This window comes from Salvia splendens, chromosome 11 (assembly GCF_004379255.2).
Source record: "Salvia splendens isolate huo1 chromosome 11, SspV2, whole genome shotgun sequence".
NCBI classification, from domain to species: Eukaryota; Viridiplantae; Streptophyta; class Magnoliopsida; order Lamiales; family Lamiaceae; genus Salvia; species Salvia splendens.
This window is the reverse complement of record NC_056042.1, coordinates 34,806,476-34,827,034: the sequence shown is the minus strand read 5'-3', so window position 1 is coordinate 34,827,034 and position 20,559 is coordinate 34,806,476. Positions and strand designations below refer to the sequence as shown.

The 20,559-nt window shown below is 38.3% G+C and overlaps 3 protein-coding genes across 4 annotated transcripts; 1 reads left to right on the top strand and 2 right to left on the bottom strand.

Annotated features, from left to right (window-relative positions):
* The first annotated feature begins 1,547 nt into the window (after positions 1 to 1,547).
* Positions 1,548 to 3,501, top strand: LOC121756325. 2 transcript variants are annotated; one of them, XM_042151834.1, is made up of 3 exons: positions 1,548 to 2,144; positions 2,998 to 3,059; positions 3,138 to 3,501. In XM_042151834.1, the coding sequence occupies exons 1-3, from the start codon at positions 2,045 to 2,047 to the stop codon at positions 3,333 to 3,335; spliced, it is 360 nt and encodes a 119-aa protein (XP_042007768.1). In that variant the 5' UTR covers positions 1,548 to 2,044; the 3' UTR covers positions 3,336 to 3,501. The 2 variants fall into 2 exon arrangements, with proteins under 2 accessions (XP_042007768.1, XP_042007767.1); XM_042151833.1 differs by having other exon boundaries at positions 1,549 to 2,144; positions 3,135 to 3,501.
* Positions 3,502 to 8,693: 5,192 nt separating this feature from the next.
* On the bottom strand, positions 8,694 to 17,015 carry LOC121756324 (LOB domain-containing protein 37-like). The gene is made up of 3 exons (XM_042151832.1): positions 16,937 to 17,015; positions 9,280 to 9,467; positions 8,694 to 9,197 (listed from the first exon to the last, which is right to left on the bottom strand). The coding sequence occupies exons 2-3, from the start codon at positions 9,461 to 9,463 to the stop codon at positions 8,908 to 8,910; spliced, it is 474 nt and encodes a 157-aa protein (XP_042007766.1). The 5' UTR covers positions 9,464 to 9,467; positions 16,937 to 17,015; the 3' UTR covers positions 8,694 to 8,907.
* Positions 17,016 to 18,759: 1,744 nt separating this feature from the next.
* Positions 18,760 to 19,551, bottom strand: LOC121754894 (zinc finger protein ZAT10-like). Its single transcript, XM_042150184.1, has one exon. The coding sequence runs from the start codon at positions 19,423 to 19,425 to the stop codon at positions 18,853 to 18,855; it is 573 nt and encodes a 190-aa protein (XP_042006118.1). The 5' UTR covers positions 19,426 to 19,551; the 3' UTR covers positions 18,760 to 18,852.
* Positions 19,552 to 20,559: the final 1,008 nt, after the last annotated feature.

Below are 20,559 nucleotides of genomic sequence, written 5' to 3'. Positions count from 1 at the left end.
TTTTTTTATTTGGTGAAATGTACTTTTCTTTTTTTAATGAAATTTTTTTCCCTATTTGTGTTGAAATTTTAATTCCGTAAATTATTTAATCCCGGAAATTATTTAATTTGTGAATTTGTGAATTTTTTATTGTGGGAAGTCCGTCGGGAATTACGCGGGGAATTCCGCCACTGTGCAGTGGAAAGTCCGTATGACGCGGCAGTACAGTGGGAAGTCCGTATGACGTGGCAGGAGAGCTCCGCGCCACTGCTGATGCTCTAAGACATACTAGACCAACTTTGTATAAATACTAAAAATAGGTAATAAAAGGAAGAATTTGTCTCAATTTTTGAGGTTTTCGTTCTATAATAACTTATTGTTCCATTAATTTTGAAAAGATGCCCAATGAATTTTTGAATTATCTTAATATATATTCTAATAAATGCTCCAAAGAGAGAAAATCGACCATTTGTTAAAACTAATCAAATCATATACTATAAGAAGAATGTTACAAATAAAATAACCAAACAAAACGATGGGCCAACTACGTAGTCATTTTTAGGCCTGGACATTATTTTCTTTAGCCCAACCCAACCCAACCCAGCCCATTGACCACTGATTTTGAATTATGTGTTACTGAATTCTAATTACTGATAATTACTAATTTAAGATGACCAAATCACAACTAATAAAAGATATTCTCCATCTTCTCCTCTCCACATTTACCGGAGAACCAATTATATCTTTTTTCTAAGTAAAAGAAATATAAATTTTAAAATACATCATTTTTTTCAATTTTTTCTTGGCCTGATCTGAAATCTCTTCTTGAGCACATCCATATATAGGGCCACATGCATAACATCTCTCACACATGTTGGTGAGTAAAAATTTCCTAAGTTTCTTCCTAAATTTTTCTGATTTCTTATGCTATTCTTTTGAATGAGTATTTTTTTTTCATTTTTTAACAGGGGATATGATTGAAACTCATTGATTTGTCTCATCCTTGAACATTGGGATTGATTAAAATTCAACAATCAATCCTAAATTGTGTTATTTGAAGATGACAATGAAGTGTTGGAACAAAATGATCACACCAATGAGGAAAGCTTGGACCAAATTTTCAAGAAAGATTGATCTATGTGGATCTTCAGGTTTTCCTCTCTTTCTTTGCATTTGATTTATATTATATCCCGCGTGGGGTAATTTGTGGACGGTCGGATTTGCAGGGCATATAAAACTGCAGCGCGACGTGAAGTCATGTGAGTACGAGGATGTCCACGTGCTGTGGGAGATGCTGAATAAGAGCGACACAAATGTAAGACAAACACGAAGAAATAGTTCGTTGTGGAAGTTTATAGATCATTGTCGCTTTTGCTAAATATTCATTTACTTGTGTGTATCTTTGTTCTCTTGTAGCAATCATTTTTGTGACAACTTGAGTGATTTAGAAAGCAAATTGAATGTACATTGTGAACGTGGGAATATGAGATCTTCGAAATTTATAATACTCCTTCTTTTATTAAACTTTTATTAAAATAATTAAGTATATAAAAGAAAAAGAGAAAATCAAAGAAATTGAGCACAGGGAAGAGTGCTAATGGGGGCAGAGGCAATCAATGGCGGAGGAAGGGCTCGCATTCCACCGCAACTTCTGCATTTATTTCTCTTCTACCGATTCATTCATCCGCATTTACTCCTCTTCTGCAGCTATGCTCAACTACTCTTCAGTTTCAATTCCTTTCACTCTCCCCAACTACAATCACTGTAGCAGTGGCGCCATGACAACGAACGCACATGATTTTTCAGCTAAATTATGCTATTTTATTTGATTTCCATATGCTTCGATCGTCTATTTAATTTCTGATATTATATTGTGGCTGTATGTATGCTTGCATTTGGGGATTGTACCAATTTCTATCTTGTTATCTCCACGGATTTTCTGATCGATTTTAGGGGTTTCTGAATTTTAGAAACGGTGAAGAAACTCTGCTGCTGAGGACTTTTCCTTTGAAATACTTGTGGATTTTGTTACTTCGAGAGAAAATTGAAACCAGCTAGTGTAATAATGAGGAGTTTTGGCTTCTTGTTCATGTTGTTGTTGATGGGGGCAGCTGCCTTTTTGTACCTTAGCTTTCCCAGCAAAGAAGGAACTATGATCAATCCAGGTAAACATTATTTTTACTTATTTGTGTGCAGCGTCTAGTTTCTATGGAAGTTAAGAATTTGAACAAATCTGTGTATGAACATGTTGATTATGCATATCTCTATTCTATATCTTATAATTAGTTTGGTTGATGTCTCACTCATATAGGAATCTTTGTTCATGTAATTGGCCTATTTGAGATAAGGTTGGAGCTATGGGTGGATCAAATTGACTGTGTTGCTTTAGCTACTTCAAGAATTTGTAAAAAACGTCATGGTGGATCATGAGAGAAGATGTAGTTTGGAAGAAGGAAAATTGGAGATAGAAATTTCTTGAAAAAACTTGTTATGTCATTGCATATTCCTTTGCAAATTTCAGCATAAGAAACCTTCTCTGCATTTGAGATTCTCTACAAACATCTTAACTTTGTCGAAATGCAGTTCTGTGGTGCTGAGTTCAGATCAATTTTTTAATTTCCTTTTTGGATCAAAGCTCATTTGCAGTTCCTATGCCAATACTTGATATTTGCCAATCTTGAAATTATAATTGCTAAGTTCTTTTTGTGAGCACGTCTTTCGCTATATATTATTTGGGATGACTCGTCTTGTTTTGAAAAGATAATCACAAGATTAAACTCAACCAACCCAGATATTGGCTTTAGTGAATCAATAAAGTGCTGAAACAAATTAAGTTCTTACCTTCTTGGAATTAGCTTAGATTCATAGGCTGATGGCATAGAGAAAAGGAAGGTAGTTTTCATTAGTTTGCACTCTAATGCAGCATATTTGACATTCACTTTGGTTGATAACTATGTAACTAAACTAAGTGGTGAATGCTACAATTTGTTTCCTTCACACTACTCCTACTGGATTCAGGTATGGTTTCAATCGGCCGCATGAAGGCTATGGCTTTGACGATAAAAAGAAGGAAGGTTAAGGTACAGTCACTTAAGCTTATATCTTTCAAATTCTTTGATATACTGAATAAGTCAATTTATTCTTCTATTATTCAGCAGCAAGACATGGATCATCCTAGCAAAGCTGCAGACGTTGAGGGCAACGTTCACTTGGAAGACTACCGCCCTATTGATCCAATTCCAAGCTCGACAGCTTCCATAAGACCCGGTCTGATCCAGCACGGCACTCCTCTGATGCCTTACATGCCAGGGCCTTCTCCTCCTCCCACTGAAGCCAAGCGTGGTGAGTTTCCTTAAAGTGATGATAATGTGCTATATAGATGAAGCATGTAGTAGCATATTCAGTTCTGAGGAGGATAATTAGGTTTTGTTTTTTGGATATTAGTTTTGTATTACACTTTGATGTAGAGGATCAACATCTTGTAAGAATCCTTGTATAGTGAAAATCTGTTTCACACTTTAATTTGTTTGAATAGTGGCTTTCTTTAGATAACTCTTATGAAAAATATATATACTCCTATCTTCTTCCCAAGTTGTTAATCGAGACATTTCTTTTAGGTGTATGAATTAAGAAAGCAGTGATCAGTGAAGACTTGCTATCCAGATAGGAATGGGCCTGGGTTGGGCCTAGTGGGTTAAATGGGTTGGATTGGTGGGCTTGAATTGGGCTTTTTTTATAATTTTATACTTTAAATATAAATTTATAAAAAATAGTATTGATTAATTAACTAAATTTGAGAAATTGAAATTTGGCTCAAGCTGAAGCTATCTTATGACTAAATCATTTATCACTCTTTGTTGTTCCTGTTTGTTTTATAATAAAACTACGCCATAACTTTTCTTAGATTTATTCAATTTCTGTAAATTGGTTTTAATTTGTGTTTATCTACATCACTTAATTGGTATCCATGTCTTTAATAAATTAGATTTTATAGTGGAACATCTATTACTAATTTGCATTGATTGAAGAATATGCGGTTGGCTGAATAGTTGGAATTGGGTATAGCCACCACCAGTGGCAGCAGTTGGGATGTCATTCAATAATCTCTTGCTTCCTATTTTTTTGTACAAGCCAAACTATATAAATTTCATTTGCAAAAAAAAAAGATAAACTCAACTTAGATTGTGTATTCCACAATTTTTATGTTCTATAAAGACGCTTAAGAAAAAAAAATGATGACCAACGAAGTATCAATACAACAATATTTCATAATAGATTCGAAAACAAAAAAGCAACGAAATCAACGTATACGCAAAAGCGGACGCTCTATCCAAAGTCATTACCCTACGGTAGGGAAGGAGAGCGGACAGCGTTAGATGGGCAAATGAGCATAATATATCTTGACATCAGATATGAGTGATATCACAATAATTCCATTTCGAATGAGAAGTTTCAAACAACAATCACAAAACATACAACAAAACCCCCCACCAACCAAACCAAACTAAAAGGAATAAAAGACCACTGAGACAATGGTTATTACCATTGAATAGATGTAGTATATATGTACAACTATTTTGAGGGTCATGAAATTTGAAACTATCCAAGTACAAATCAAATCAAAAGTTTAATAGGATGCATGCAATGAAAGCTGAAGTATGACAAAGAAAATGAAAAAGGTGAGATGATATTTTAAAAAAGTGTATGCATATAGTACATTATAAGACAAGACCATCCCAAATTTTGTGGCGAATGGATGTAGTGGGAATAATTCTTTCAAGCTTAGCCACCCAAACTAGTGCATCATTTTACATGACTCACTCGTGATTTCTCAATAGTCAAAACTATATTGCACACAAATTGAACTCTAGTGGACTTGCTGTACAGGTGAGGTGACAAAATCAATTAGACTTGATGATTAGGTATGTGTATAGATATATGATAAGCTTGGAATAGACGAGCATATGTGATTTACATCAAAATCAAGTCAATATTGTAAACTTAGTTTTTCTACCGATGTATTGTGTCGAGTAATCATAGCCCACTTATTATACTTATAAGGGTAGAGGCAGAAAAAATCGTGGAGAGGCCAATTTTCGAAATTTAGGAATAGATATAGTTTTCTACTATTCACTTGATAATATGTGCTATTTTATGTTGATTTTTTTTTAAAAAAAATACTATTTTGATAATTTGACAATTTGTCTTATCTCGTCACTAACTTTGATACTCTCTAAAATTATTCTCTTCGTCCGCCGTTAAATGTGCCAGGTGGGATTAGCATGAGTTATAAGAAAAATACAAGTGAAAGTATAATGTGGATTTCATTTTTATTATTGATTTTATAATTAAATGTGAATGAATTTGGTTAGTAAAATGTGGGCTTATCAAATATGGTAAAATGGAATATCTCAAAATGATAAAATGAGATATTTAATGATAAAAAAACCATGAAGTGAAGTAAGATAATTATACTATTGTTTACCTTGTTTTGCTAAACTCATCATTGTTTTGCAATTAGTAAAGCGATATAATACAACTATTGAAGATCCAATATCAATCTAAAACACAAAAAGAGGACAAGAAATTATGATAGACGAAATCAGAATATAATCTTGGATTATCTTTTTCTCTAGAGGAATAACTGTTGCTTGTTTTCTGATGTGATTTGTTTAGCATGTGTGGAATAGATACATTCTTCGTATCTATATTGAAAATTCAATACTTTGACAAATCATGATTTTAAAATTTACGCAATGTTAGGTTACTCAGAAATATATGGACTATGGTAGAATGATATAGTATCTTACCTTTCTTAAGATTAACCTGGCATCGACTTTGAATTTATCTGAAATTAATCAAGATTATTTTATTATACATAAGTACATAACATAATCCACTCAACTCGCATCATATGGAGAGTTAAATTTTATCTAATCCACCAAATCAAATACTAATCCATATATATGGACTATGGTATGATGACATAGAGTAGTATATTACTTTTTATATATAAAAAATAATCAATAATTATTTCTTATACACCTTGTGATAACTCAAATTCTTCACCTATTCAATGGAGAAAAACGTCTTACCAATTAGGCTTCTTTTTGTCAATCATAATATTTTACTTTCCATTACTTATGTTTTATATATAGAACGATTTTTGCATTAATACAATTAAATTACCATGTGTACTAAGGTTTTTAAATGTCATTGTCCCGATTTTATGAGATTGAACTGACCTTAACTATCAAAAATTATTTTTTCCCACATGCCGAAGCTCAAGATTCATAAGTAGGAAAATTTATCTCAAAATAAAATTATAAGTATTCTTTATCTATGAACAATTTAAGAACCAAAGTGAAACAAAGAAAGAAAAGGGGGAGTAAAAGTGCATATGCGGCGAAACGCAACCTAAAAAAGCGGATCCCATTGCCACTATATGACTTTATTTGCCTTTTTTAATCCCCACATTATTAAATTAAAACCATTTTTCCTCATTATTATATCAGAGAAATCTAACCCACCTGATGATGTGGACTCCACTGTCAGTGGACGACCTCATTCCTGTGGGCCCTGATGATGTGGATCGCACACCTTTCCCCCTCCTCTTTTTACACCCATCTAATTAAACATAATTACAATTCCTACCACTACAATTTTATTCACATCTTACTACTCCCTCCATCCCAGTTTAATAGTGTCATTTAATTATGGCACGTGTTTTATGAAAAGAGTTGGAGTGTGTAATAAATGAAGTGAGTTAGCGGTAGATGAGACCTTTTTGATTTTTTTGGATGTAAAAGGTGTTTGTTTTGGTTTATTTTTATGAAAATAATGACATTGAGTATAAATTTAATGTATAATGAGGTTAAATTTTATGTCCAAATATGATAAATTCTAAATGAGACTCTTAAATTGGGACGGACTTAAATGACAAAATGAGACTCTTAAACTGGGACGGATGGAGTATTGTTCAATTAAAAAGGTACATAGAGTTTTTGGTTAAATTCCCATATAAGTGATATACAATTTATGCTACTATTTAAAAAAATATATTTAATCTGTATACCATCATACTTTTCTAGTATAATTATGTGGGTATGCTTTATTATCTGGAATAGTTAATACTGATATAAAGTCGCATCTCGTTGAGAAAAAGACCAACCTTTTTTTAATTTATAGGTTGAAACTTTGTCGCAATATTTATTATGCAGATGGAAAAGATTATCTCCACATAATTCTAGGTTGGAAATTTGTCGCGTTTTCCACTGTATTAAGGCGGAAAATGTTCTGTAAAGTTGTAACTGAATGCTTGTTGTATCTAATTTAGCAAAAAACTATGCAATTTTCGTTAAAAACAATGACATATATAGTATTACATTTTATTTGTACAGCAATTTTCATCAGTACATGATATAAGGTAATAACATAATGAACAAAGCATTGATAATTAGGAGTATTATATGATCATAAATTTGAGTACATATCTCGGAGATGTGTTAGTTAATTGCTATACAAGTTGAGGTTATATTAGTTTGAAGTTTGAAGAGTGCTTGTCAATTCTGTGATAAAAATCTCTAAAAATCATTGTAATTTATTAGTAATGCTTAAAATTAGATCCATTTCATTATATAAGTAAGTACTAGTACATGTTATTTTTATTATGAATAATATATATAGTACTAATATTTGTTTTATGTGAAAGGAAACTTCATGAATTTAAAATGAGTTTGGGAATGCAACACTATACTTTCACATCCAATAAAAGAAGGTGAGAGATACTCCACTTAAATTTAAGAAGAATAAAAAAAACAATGGTAATTCATTCTATTATTGTCCACATTACAATTTATTTTTAGAGAATTACCTACTTGTGATTTTGATGGAACCTTATTGGTATAAAAGAGTCTTTTTGAAAAAAAAAATTCGAACTACTAGAATTAGTAATTGACAAATTGACCGAGTTATGGTCATAAATATTTGCTAGAAATCATAATTTTCTGGTTTTTATCTACTATAATAATGTGTTTTTGTGATAATATATCACACATCACAAATTCACAGTAATACAAGTATATTTCATAATAAAAATAAAGTAACCAAAACGAAATTTTATAATCCCACATTTAATTAAAGAAAATTAATTCACCCCATAACACAGTAAATATTGTAAAAATGAAGAAGATATAGGGGTAGTACTGGTACAGTGAAGCACAAAGACAGAGTATTGCCCACAATATCCAAAGCTACGACCCATACACATTACAATGTTGTCTATTAAATTATTACAGATCTTACACTTATATTTGGTCGTCTTAGGTTGTAAGAGTAGCCCGTCAACCCTTTGTCAAACCATTTCTCAAAATTATATATTAAATACCTAAAGATATAATTAATTATTCTGATTGACAATGCCTCTCCCTATGAGCAATGAGTAAAACATTGTTTTTTCATTCAACTAACAAACACATACACACATTTTTTATCCTATGGGCTTCGGTATTACAATTTTCAGCCATTGTATTTTCTTTTTAAAAAGTACTAAATTGGAGATCGAATTTATGTCTTTACTTCAGTGACGATGAAACAACGATACATTCCTCACGACTTTTCATAAACATGTAATTATTGCAAACGGCGAAGCAACGATACAAGATTCGTGACTTTATAAGCGCATTTAATTCAGTAATATCTACTATGGGGCCACATAATTTTATTTCTATCTTTATTCATCAAAATAGTACTCTCCTACAAAAAGAGATACAATTTCCGAAACATGGGATCTAAACGAAAAGCAATTTTCCTCCTCACTTAGTCCCAACTCACTTAATTTGAAAAAAAAAACAACTAAAGAAAAAGAAAAAGAAAAAGAGGATTAATGAAGTCGCCTTCATCTTCTTCTTCTTTAGGTGAAGCCCATGCTTAAGCAAAAAGGTTGAGCAGCTTTGGCATTTCCTCAGCCCCAACTTGATCAACCCCACTTTCCGGCATCGTCTCGATGCAGTTGGGGACCCATCCGAGTTGGCTAAAGCAATCCTGCATGGGGCCGTGCGGGCTCCCGAGGCTAATCGGCAGCAGGACCTTTCCAGCAAGGACGGTCTCCACCGCGGCCTGGCATATATGCCAGTTGCCAGTGGAGAGCAGCCCCACTGCCCCGTTGACCGGGTTGACCGTGCGGCCGCACGCGTCATAGAGGAGGGACTGAAAGAGCGCTGCAATAATTAATGAAAAATATATTAGGATGCATATTTAAAATTAATAAATACAAGTGGCGACAACGGTTTGGTTTTATACCGGAGCGCTTGGAGACGGGGATGGAGGCGATGAAGGTCAAAAGACAGGATCGGCCGAAGAATTTGGAGAGGAAGAGGGTGGCGTGGGCTTGGGCGTCAGGGGATTGGATCCAATCCAAACATGGCCTTAGGATGCAGTGGTCACTGCAGCCTCTGCGGAGGATTCGGCAGCCACTGCAGCTCATCTTCTTTCTGTAAAAAATCATGGATTAAATATGCCCGGTCAATGGATTTTGACCAAATAATAAATGTGACGAGACATTTAATTTTGTGAAATTAAATGACATAGCGTCGATCTACATTTTACGTAGGTAAATGTAGTATATTCACTTTCTCAAATCCGATTTCCGGTGAGTGAGAAATAGTGGATTAAAGTTGGGCATAATTAGCTTTTAATTAAAGCTTGGAGATGGAGCTTAGGGAATAATTAACTAGTGTTAATTATCCCACATTGGAGGATTAACACATCTTTAATGTGTATAAATTAAGTGACTTTATGTTACTTAATAATTATAGTGGACCAAGATGGGTGAAAGAGCGCACACGCGCGCGCCGCCGCCGCCCCCCGCCCGAGCCCGTGCCCGTGCCCGTGCACGTGCTCGTGCTCGTGCTCGTGCTCGTGGTCGCGGGCGCGGGCCGCGGGCCTCGGGCCTCGGGCCCGAGCCCGAGCCCGATCCCGATCTCGATCTTGATCTTGGACTTGGACTTGGACTTGGACTTGGATCTTGGCAATTGGTCTTTGGGTGGTCTTTGGGCTTGGTGCTTGGCCCAAACTATTCTTTTTGGACCACCGCCGAGTCAGCAATCCAAGTGGCTTGACACGTCGTCAAGCGAGGCACAGTCACGGTTGCCACGTGAGAAATCCACACGCTCCACACACGGATGGCACACTCCTGCCACACGTCTGTAACCGACGTCGGTTACGAATTGCCATGATGACAGCCATCATGGCTGTTGACCCCCTGCAGTGGACTGAGCCTATAAATAGGCCAGCCATTCCATGCATCACTACACAATTCAAAAAGCATTCTGCATCATAAGCTCTCTCCCTCTCCCTGCATAGTTTTTTCTGTCGAAGCTCTGCCCTCTCCTCCATCCAGTTCGCCGGAGCTCTGTTGATTGCGGTGCTGCATCAATAGAGACGTAGCCGTTTTACCTTTGGGGACGACACGCCAAACCGAAGAGCACTACCGGGGCGTATCTCGTCTTGCGGGAAGAGGCCTCCTCGACTCGGCTAATCACACTGGTTTAGTAGTTTCGATTATACGTTGTATTTTTAAGTTCAGTTCTTCCTTTCCTTTCTTTTGGGTTGTATTACGCCCGGTAGTTATCTTTGTAATCCCAGAAACCAACAATCGCAAGACGAGATAACTTGCCTTTGAAGGAATTTGGACTTCTAAACTGAACTAAAACTTTCGAAATATTAAACACCTTTGCTGGAGATGTCTACCGACTCCAACACCGCCGCTGCCACCACCGCCGCCGCCATTCCCTCCACCATGGCGACCACTGGACCGGTCAACACTTCATCGATTCCCTCGATGATGCCAACTTCTGGCTTCCCAGCCGCTTCATCCACCGTCCCTTGGGTTTGGGACAACCCCTTCGGGGCGTCCACTGGTTCCACCTTTGGTGGTTCGGTTGGTTCCACTTTTAGTGGTTCCTTCGGATCCTTTAATGGATCGAGTGTTGGTGCCTTCGGGCTCAATACTAGTGTTGGATCTTTCGGGATCAACACGAATGCTGGGGCCTTCGGGTCTCATGCGGGTGCTAGTCCCTTCGGGGCTGGTACGACCATGGCGGGCTCTATGCCCAACATGAATGGTGGGGGCTCTATGCCCAACCAAGTTGTTGGCTCCTTCGGGGGCAACGGAATTGGTTCCTTCCAAGGACCAACTGCGGCACCTTTGGCACCAAGAATGATGCCACCTGCCGAGAAGCCACCAAAGTTTGGAGGATCTGACTTCAAGCGGTGGTACCAGAAGATGTTGTTCTACTTGACAACATTGGGCGTCGCCAACTTCCTCACGGAGAACGAGCCGCCCGCGCCAAGCGACCAAGAGACTAGGCTCGAAGTCATGGCGGACTATGAAGCTTGGAGAAAAGGGGATTATCTATGTAAAAACTTTATTTTAAGTGCATTAGATGATAGCCTCTATAATGTATACTCCAATGTAACCACATCTAAACAAATGTGGGAAAGCCTAGAGAAGAAATATAGCATAGACAATGCTGCAGGGACTGAACAGGTTGTAGCATCCAAGTTTATGGACTACAAGATGGTCGACTCTCGACCCATCATGGAGCAAGTCCAAGAGCTCCAAATGATCATCCACTCCTTAGTGGCTGAAGGGATGACCTTGCCCGATAAGTTCCTAAGGTGCACGATCATTGACAAGCTCCCTCCAAGTTGGAAGGACTTCAAGAGTTATCTCAAGCACAAGCGAAAGCAGATGACCCTTGAAGACTTGATCGTGAAGTTGCGCATTGAGGCCGACGTGCGCAAAAGTGATCAAAAGGCTAAGGGCTTCACCCCAAATGAAGCCAAAGCCAACCTGTTGGAGCGGGGCGGTCCCTCCAACAAACGCCCTCGCCCAAACCGTCCAAACGACAAAGGGAAGGGAAAGCAGCCTTCAAAGAAGTTTGAAGGCGACTGCTACAAATGTGGCAAACCGGGCCACTTTGCCAAAAACTGCCGCAGCAAGAAGAAGAAGCCGGCAGCCCACGTCGTTGAGAAGGAGTTCAAGGACTGGGATGAGAACGACCTCATTGCAGTGGTCACTGAAGAGGTTAACCTTGTTGATAACAAGGGAGGCTGGTACATCGACACCGGCGCTACTGCTCATGTTTGCTCCGACAGGAGCAAGTTTGCCTCCTACACTGCTGTTGAAGGGAGGAAGATCAACATGGGGAATCAAGCATCGTCAGAAGTCCTCGGCGTTGGCAACGTGATTCTCATGATGACGTCTGGCCTAACTATCACTTTGAAGGATGTGCTGCATGTCCCGGACATCCGCAAGAACCTAGTGTCAGGATCAATACTAGTTAATAAAGGGTTTAAACTTGTATTTGAGTCCGATAGGTTTGTCTTGTATAAGTTTGGAAAATCCATCGGAAAAGGTTATGTAACCGATGGGCTTTTCAAGCTTAGTGTAGCAACTCGAAGTGTTGCGAAGCCATTGGCCAATAAGAATAAAGCATCTACTTCCTCTTATTTGATTGAGTCTTCAAATTTGTGGCATTGTAGATTGGGACATGTAAATTCAAAAGCCATTAAAAGATTAGTAAATTTAGATTTACTAAAGGCTAATGAATTGGATATCCAAGATAAATGTGAAATTTGTCTTGAAGCAAAAATGACTAAGTTGCCGTTTCACTCGGTTGAACGAAGCACAAAACCCCTTGAATTAATTCACACGGATGTATGTGATTTAAAGATGTTGCAAACTAGAGGTGGTAAAAAGTACTTTATCACTTTCATAGATGATTGCACAAGATATTGCTACATTTATCTTTTAAGAAGCAAAGATGAAGCAATAGAGGCGTTCAAAAATTATAAGAACGAAGTTGAGAATCAACTTGGTTGTAAAATCAAAATGATTCGAAGCGATAGAGGAGGCGAATATGTAGCCCCGTTTGAGGAGTTATGCAACGCAAGTGGTATAATTCATCAAACAACTGCTCCATATTCACCACAATCCAATGGTGTTGCAGAACGCAAGAATCGAACTCTAAAAGAGATGATGAATGCACTGCTACTCAGTTCAGGATTACCACATAACATGTGGGGGGAAGCTGTTTTGACAGCAAACTATATCTTGAATAAAATCCCTCTCAAAGGAAAAGATGTTACTCCTTATGAGTTGTGGAAGGGAAGGAAGCCATCCTACAAATACCTCAAAGTGTGGGGGTGTTTGGCAAAGGTGATGGTTCCTCCGCCCAAAGAAGTTACAATCGGACCTAAGACGGTTGATTGCATCTTCATTGGATATGCACTTAACAGTAGTGCATATCGATTTGTTGTTCACAAGTCTGAAATATCGACTATCACAGTAGGAACAACAATTGAGTCGAGGAATGCTGTATTTCTCGAAAATACCTTTCCTTGCAAAGATAAGGAAAAAGTATCAACCAATTCTGAGACAAGAATTGAAGAAGCCACTAGTTCTAAACAAGTGGAAGAAGAAGCCACTAGTTCTAAATCAACAGATGCGGAACCTGAATCGCGCAAGCGTGCAAGGCCCGATCCAAAAGATACAGTACTAAGACGTGGTAATAGAGTCAGAACACCAAAAACTTTTGGTCCTGACTACATTGCTTTCATGTTGGATGAAGAACCAACATCGATAAAAGTAGCCTTTGCTGGCCCAGACGGGCTGCATTGGAGAGAAGCTGTTCAAAGCGAAATTGATTCAATTTTGCTAAACCACACATGGGTGTTGGTTGATTTGCCCGAAGGTGCTAAACCTTTAGGATGCAAATGGGTTCTTAAAAGAAAGTTTAAGGCCGATGGAACAGTTGATAAGTATAAAGCCCGATTAGTAGTAAAGGGTTTTAAACAAAAAGAAGGACATGACTTCTTCGATACCTATTCACCTGTAACAAGGATTACATCTATCCGGGTGCTTCTCGCTATTGCTGCATTGCACAATCTCGAGATTCATCAAATGGATGTAAAGACCGCGTTTCTGAATGGTGAACTAGAAGACGAAATCTACATGGAACAACCCGAAGGGTTTGTAGTACCTGGACAAGAGAAAAAGGTATGCAAGCTCGTGAAATCCCTATATGGATTGAAACAAGCGCCATTGCAATGGCACTTGAAGTTTGATAATGTGATGTTATCAAATGGGTTTAAAATCAACGAGTGCGACAAATGTGTCTACATCAAGAGCACTAATAACGGTCATGTTATAGTGTGTCTCTACGTTGATGATATGTTAATCTTGGGTAGCAACACTCAAGTAATTAACGATACAAAGGCCATGTTAAAGAGAAACTTTGACATGAAAGACATGGGTCTAGCCGATGTAATTCTTGGAATGAAGATTTTAAGAACGAATGATGGAATCATCTTAACACAATCACATTATGTTGAGAAGATATTGAATAAATTCAAAGCCTATGATGGCGCGCCGGTTAAGACTCCAATTGAACTCGACGTTCACTTGAGCAAAAACAAAGGCGAGCCCGTTGCACAAGAAGAGTATGCACGGGTCATCGGGTGCATTATGTACTTGACTAATTGCACTCGACCTGACATTGCTTGTGCCGTGAACAAGTTAAGTCGTTACACGAGCAATCCAAGCAAAGAGCATTGGAGAGCTCTTGTGAGGGTTTTGAGATATTTAAAACACACTCAAAATCTTGGGCTACACTTCTCGAGATACCCCCCGGTGCTTGAAGGGTACTGTGATGCCAATTGGATATCCGATAATAGAGACTCACTTTCAACAAGTGGATATGTCTTTACTATTGGGGGTGGTGCTGTATCGTGGAAATCCACAAAACAGACCTGTATAGCCCGATCAACAATGGAATCGGAGTTCATTGCCTTGGATAAGGCTGGTGAGGAAGCCGAGTGGCTTAAGAACTTCCTTGAAGACATTCCATGTTGGTCTAAGCCAGTGCCACCAGTGCTGATTCACTGCGATAGCCAAGCGGCTATTGGAAGGGCAAACAATGGTTTCTATAACGGTAAGTCTCGACATATACGTCGACGACATAACACCGTGAGACATTTGATCACAACAGGGGTGATTACAATTGACTATGTGAAGTCAATAGATAATCTAGCGGATCCGCTAACCAAAGGGTTAAACCGTGATCAAATGAATAAGTTGCTAGAGGGAATGGGTTTGAAATCCACAAACTAAAGAATTGTCATAGTGGTAACCCAACCATGATGACTGGAGATCCCAAGAACTTGGTTCAAAGGGACAACTAAGCTATGAGAGTTCATGGAAAAACACTCAAACTATATCTATTCCCTAGAGAGCAATAGAGTGTTGGAGAACTTGCCTCGTGGTAAAGGCTAAGTCTATGACTTTTAATGGTTCTTAAGGATCTCAAAGAGATGGAATTCTCAAAGAGACCAAGTATGGCAAGGTACTTGACTAAGAATCACCTACGTAAGTGCGAAGTGTGGTCGCTTCATAAAAAACGCACTTATGAATCCAAAGTGGTGTCCAAGACCGCAATGGACACAAAACGTGAGAACGGATGAGGTTGAGGTGTTTAAGTGTTAACACCATTGTCTCGGTGCACGCCGTGGGGGATTAGTTCAAAGCATCGCGCTACTAAGCCGCCTGTGTATCCGATGGTGTCGACTATGGAGGGTTCAAAGTCAACAACTACCTATCCTTATGCTTATATACCTCGCGAGGGTTGAGCTTGTGTCTGCATGCATATGCATTCGGCTATTTCCACTCATGTGGGGGATTGTAAAAAATCATGGATTAAATATGCCCGGTCAATGGATTTTGACCAAATAATAAATGTGACGAGACATTTAATTTTGTGAAATTAAATGACATAGCGTCGATCTACATTTTACGTAGGTAAATGTAGTATATTCACTTTCTCAAATCCGATTTCCGGTGAGTGAGAAATAGTGGATTAAAGTTGGGCATAATTAGCTTTTAATTAAAGCTTGGAGATGGAGCTTAGGGAATAATTAACTAGTGTTAATTATCCCACATTGGAGGATTAACACATCTTTAATGTGTATAAATTAAGTGACTTTATGTTACTTAATAATTATAGTGGACCAAGATGGGTGAAAGAGCCCACACGCGCGCACACGCGCGCGCCGCCGCCGCCCGCCCGCCCGAGCCCGAGCCCGTGCCCGTGCCCGTGCACGTGCTCGTGCTCGTGCTCGTGCTCGTGGTCGCGGGCGCGGGCCGCGGGCCTCGGGCCTCGGGCCTCGGGCCCGGGCCCGAGCCCGATCCCGAGCCCGATCCCGATCTCGATCCCGATCTCGATCTCGATCTCGATCTTGATCTTGGACTTGGACTTGGACTTGGATCTTGGCAATTGGTCTTTGGGTGGTCTTTGGGCTTGGTGCTTGGCCCAAACTATTCTTTTTGGACCACCGCCGAGTCAGCAATCCAAGTGGCTTGACACGTCGTCAAGCGAGGCACAGTCACGGTTGCCACGTGAGAAATCCACACGCTCCACACACGGATGGCACACTCCTGCCACACGTCTGTAACCGACGTCGGTTACGAATTGCCATGATGACAGCCATCATGGCTGTTGACCCCCTGCAGTGGACTGAGCCTATAAATAGGCCAGCCATTCCATGCATCACTACACAATTCAAAAAGCATTCTGCATCATAAGCTCTCTCCCTCTCCCTGCATAGTTTTTTCTGTCGAAGCTCTGCCCTCTCCTCCATCCAGTTCGCCGGAGCTCTGTTGATTGCGGTGCTGCATCAATAGAGACGTAGCCGTTTTACCTTTGGGGACGACACGCCAAACCGAAGAGCACTACCGGGGCGTATCTCGTCTTGCGGGAAGAGGCCTCCTCGACTCGGCTAATCACACTGGTTTAGTAGTTTCGATTATACGTTGTATTTTTAAGTTCAGTTCTTCCTTTCCTTTCTTTTGGGTTGTATTACGCCCGATAGTTATCTTTGTAATCCCAGAAACCAACACTTTCCTCTCCAAAGCCAAAGGAAGAGAGTGAGTGAATGTGAGTGAATGTGTGTGTGCTTGGGGGATAGTTATAGCCTAGGGGGGGGGGGGGGGGTGGGGGGTAGAGTTTGGTTACTATGATTTGAAGGATAGTTTTATTAAATAAATTGGTAATTTCTAAAACCGGGGAATAAAGTTTTGAAATTAATTGAAAACTAGGGTTGTGAGCGAACACGTTATAATTTAACTTTTTCGGTATTTAATGGTAAAGTGGGTGAAGATACGGTTTTTAATCTTGCCACTGCATCCATCTATAGCTAAGTCTGACACACTTTAGACTAAGATAGCAAATATGGATTTCATTAACAAATTGAGGATGTGTTTCACATTATACTACTTATATAGGTAAAAAAAAATTATACATTTGTTTTTCTATGTTAAATAAATTGGTAAATTTTTTTTTTGTAAAGGCTTCTTATTGAAAAGTATTTATTTCGTCTGACCTCGAAAAAATATGGGATGGTGATTCGGCTTGTCATGATTAATTCGGGTTTAGAAAATCGTTTAGCATTACAAGAAAGAATAAAATCAGATTTTCAATTTTAAATCTCTTCTTTGTTTCGACATATAGTAGTAGTAGATTTTGTTAGGATTTGTGAATAAATAAAATTTTACATTACTCAACAAAACAATTCTAGAAATACAAGTACCAAAGTAAAGTATATTTACATATAATACATTATGTAAATATGTGAAAAATCAAATCCCATAAAAATATACAAGTACTAATTATGTTATTAGCACAAATTAATAAAATCTTAGCACTGACCTTTAGTGATGTAATATTCCCCTTTTTAAACATAATAAAACATATTGTTGACATTTTCAATATGTTTAATTACTCATAGACTCAAATATAGTTTAATTTCATTCTTTGGTGATTATTGATAAATTAAAAGCAATTAAACATAATATTTTCTTCAAGTAAAGAGCTAGCGGGATGGATGCCAACATTACATGCATTTATTTAATAATAAAACTTGAAATATTGACTGAACCATGTATTATACCCTTTCCCCAATTTCTATCAACATGTTATATGAGTACTTCATTTTTTAAATAGTTCGAAGTGGTTAAAGCCCAAGTGGTATTATTTTGAATGAGGTGATTTCAATGACTAGCAATGGTAAGTGTGACTGTGATTCTAGTTTGATTAACGATTAATATATGGTTAAGTTGCTTCACTGTTTCATTGTTTATTTCAAATTACTTGCATGTCAAGTTCACATTATGGTAAATTCAATTTGTGCTTATTTTTCAATTCTCTTTCCTTGTCCACATTTTCTATTTCATTTTATCGAAAATTATGTGTACGTTATTGATTTTGCCACGTCAATTATTGAGCCTATCATGTGATAATTGGTGTCCCTTGTTTCAAATAATACAATCAGATAAATAGAAATTGGAAATATGCACGGACTTTTCTAGTTAATACATTTACAATCAGATAAATAGAAATTGGAAATATGCACGGACTTTTTTAGTTAATACTTAACTAATTAACTAATTAGTACTCTCCCCGTCCCTAAAAATTTGTTACTTATTTTCATTTTCATTTGTTCCTAAAAATTTGCCACCTTTCGCTTTTACTACTCCACTAATCAATTTCTAGATACACCTGCGGTCTGTGGACCACTAGTACCATTAGAGAAGGCTAGTCGCTATCAGAGATATTTTAGAAGCATCGTGCATCATGCTATATTTATCGTTAAATTTCAGCACCGGCTCATTTTAATTTGTAGTTCCGTCCCTGAGAGAGTATTTCATGTTCTCACAAAATTCAGTTAATAAATAAATCAATGAATTAATCTGCTTCATATATACACCAAAAACATATCTCACCTACCAAAAATAAAAAATTCCAAAAAAAGCGTAAACTAAATATTGAGAAAATTTCCAAGGCGCGACTTCTTGAAAGGGTGTGGACATTCAACTTCATCGTCGCCGCCAAAACCGAGCCAAAATTCCGGCTTAGCCGGAAAATTCAAGTCGAAGTTCCGGACCGATCCGGCGGACCCCGCCACTTCCGATGTCGTCACGCCGCTGCTTCCGCCGTCGTAGTGGCGGCGCTTGTGGCCTCCCAAGGCCTGCCCCGTCGGGAAGCTCTTGTGGCATATGGAGCACTCGTGCGTCCTCCCTCCGCAGCTCGCCGCCGCTGCCGTCACGGTGGAGGCGGCGGCGTGGTCGTGATCGGCGCTGAGCTTGCGGTGGCTGGCCTTATGCCCTCCCAGGGCTTGGTAGGACCCGAACGCCTTGTCGCAAACAGAGCACTTATAGATGAGGTTGGAAGGATCCGCCGCGGGCGCTTTGGCTGATGCGGAGGTGGGGCCGCCGCCGCGAGCGAGCATGACGAGGCAGAGAGCCAAGTACTCCTCCTCTGTTGGCTCGCGGCTGCGGGGGCGCTTGGTGCGCTTGCTCGAGGGCAGGGTTGGTGCAGTGTCGAGAGCCATTAATTTAAAAGAATTTGACTAGTTGAAATAGTAGTTTTTGTTGAGATATGGAATTGAAGAGTGAGATTAGGTTTATATAGTAGGAGGGAGTACATGTACATATTTGAGGGTGGGAAGTTGCGTGACAAGTGTGAGGAAATTAAAACGGTTACTCAATATAACATACTAGTAAGATATTGGTTGGGGGAAGCTACTAGTCCTAGACTAATGAGTTTAGAGAGAGAAACAGAGAAGTGTATATGTGTGTGTGGGTGAGTGGCCGACGTCAAAACCTTCTTCTCATTCACATATCCAACTCTTAGTTGCCGCATGATGTAATAATACCATCATTTTCTACCAACTAACTTATTAAATCACAATTACATATTTGTGGGAAATTTCTATATTTTTTTGTAATATGGAATAATAACTTTATTTCGTGTTTACGAAGAAAAGGGGTGTGGTGTATGTATAGTTGTAGGCTTGTAGCAGAAGCGCAGCCAGTCAATAGCAAGTGGATATTTTCTGTTAAGTAAGTGGCCATTTGTTATTGATATATTCATCAACTTTACACACATCATTGAAATTAAAATTGACTTATAACTTTTTCCATATTTCTTATAACCTCCCTAATCTCTTCAATTCACTTATCTACATGAGTTTAAAATATTAATTTTGGACTGGTCATAGACTCATAGTTACCAACTTGTTGCCATGGAATGGTCAAAACGGAGAATTTGTAAATGTTGTTTCAGCTTATTATAGTCTAGCAACATTTTGGACTACGATTTTTTTTCATAAATTTACGAATAATCTACAATCTGTTATCCCTAATACTCCTATATATCAAGTTGTGGGTAGAGTATGGGATCAGGAGGGAAAAAATAAATAACATTTCGAATGTAATATTTACACACCAATTGTCGCACTATAAAAAAAACTACCTGGACCTATAGATGAATTTAGAATTTTAGACATAAATAATTTAGTTAATAGTAGTTGACAGTTTTAATTTGTGCAGCCCCCTTCCAAAGGAAAGTCTAAATGAGTGTAGAACCAACCTCTAATTGAGTTTGGCTAAGCACACAACCTTACTATTTCTACATTGTTTATCTCAATTTCTAGATACATTCATATCTATTTTATAGTACTAAA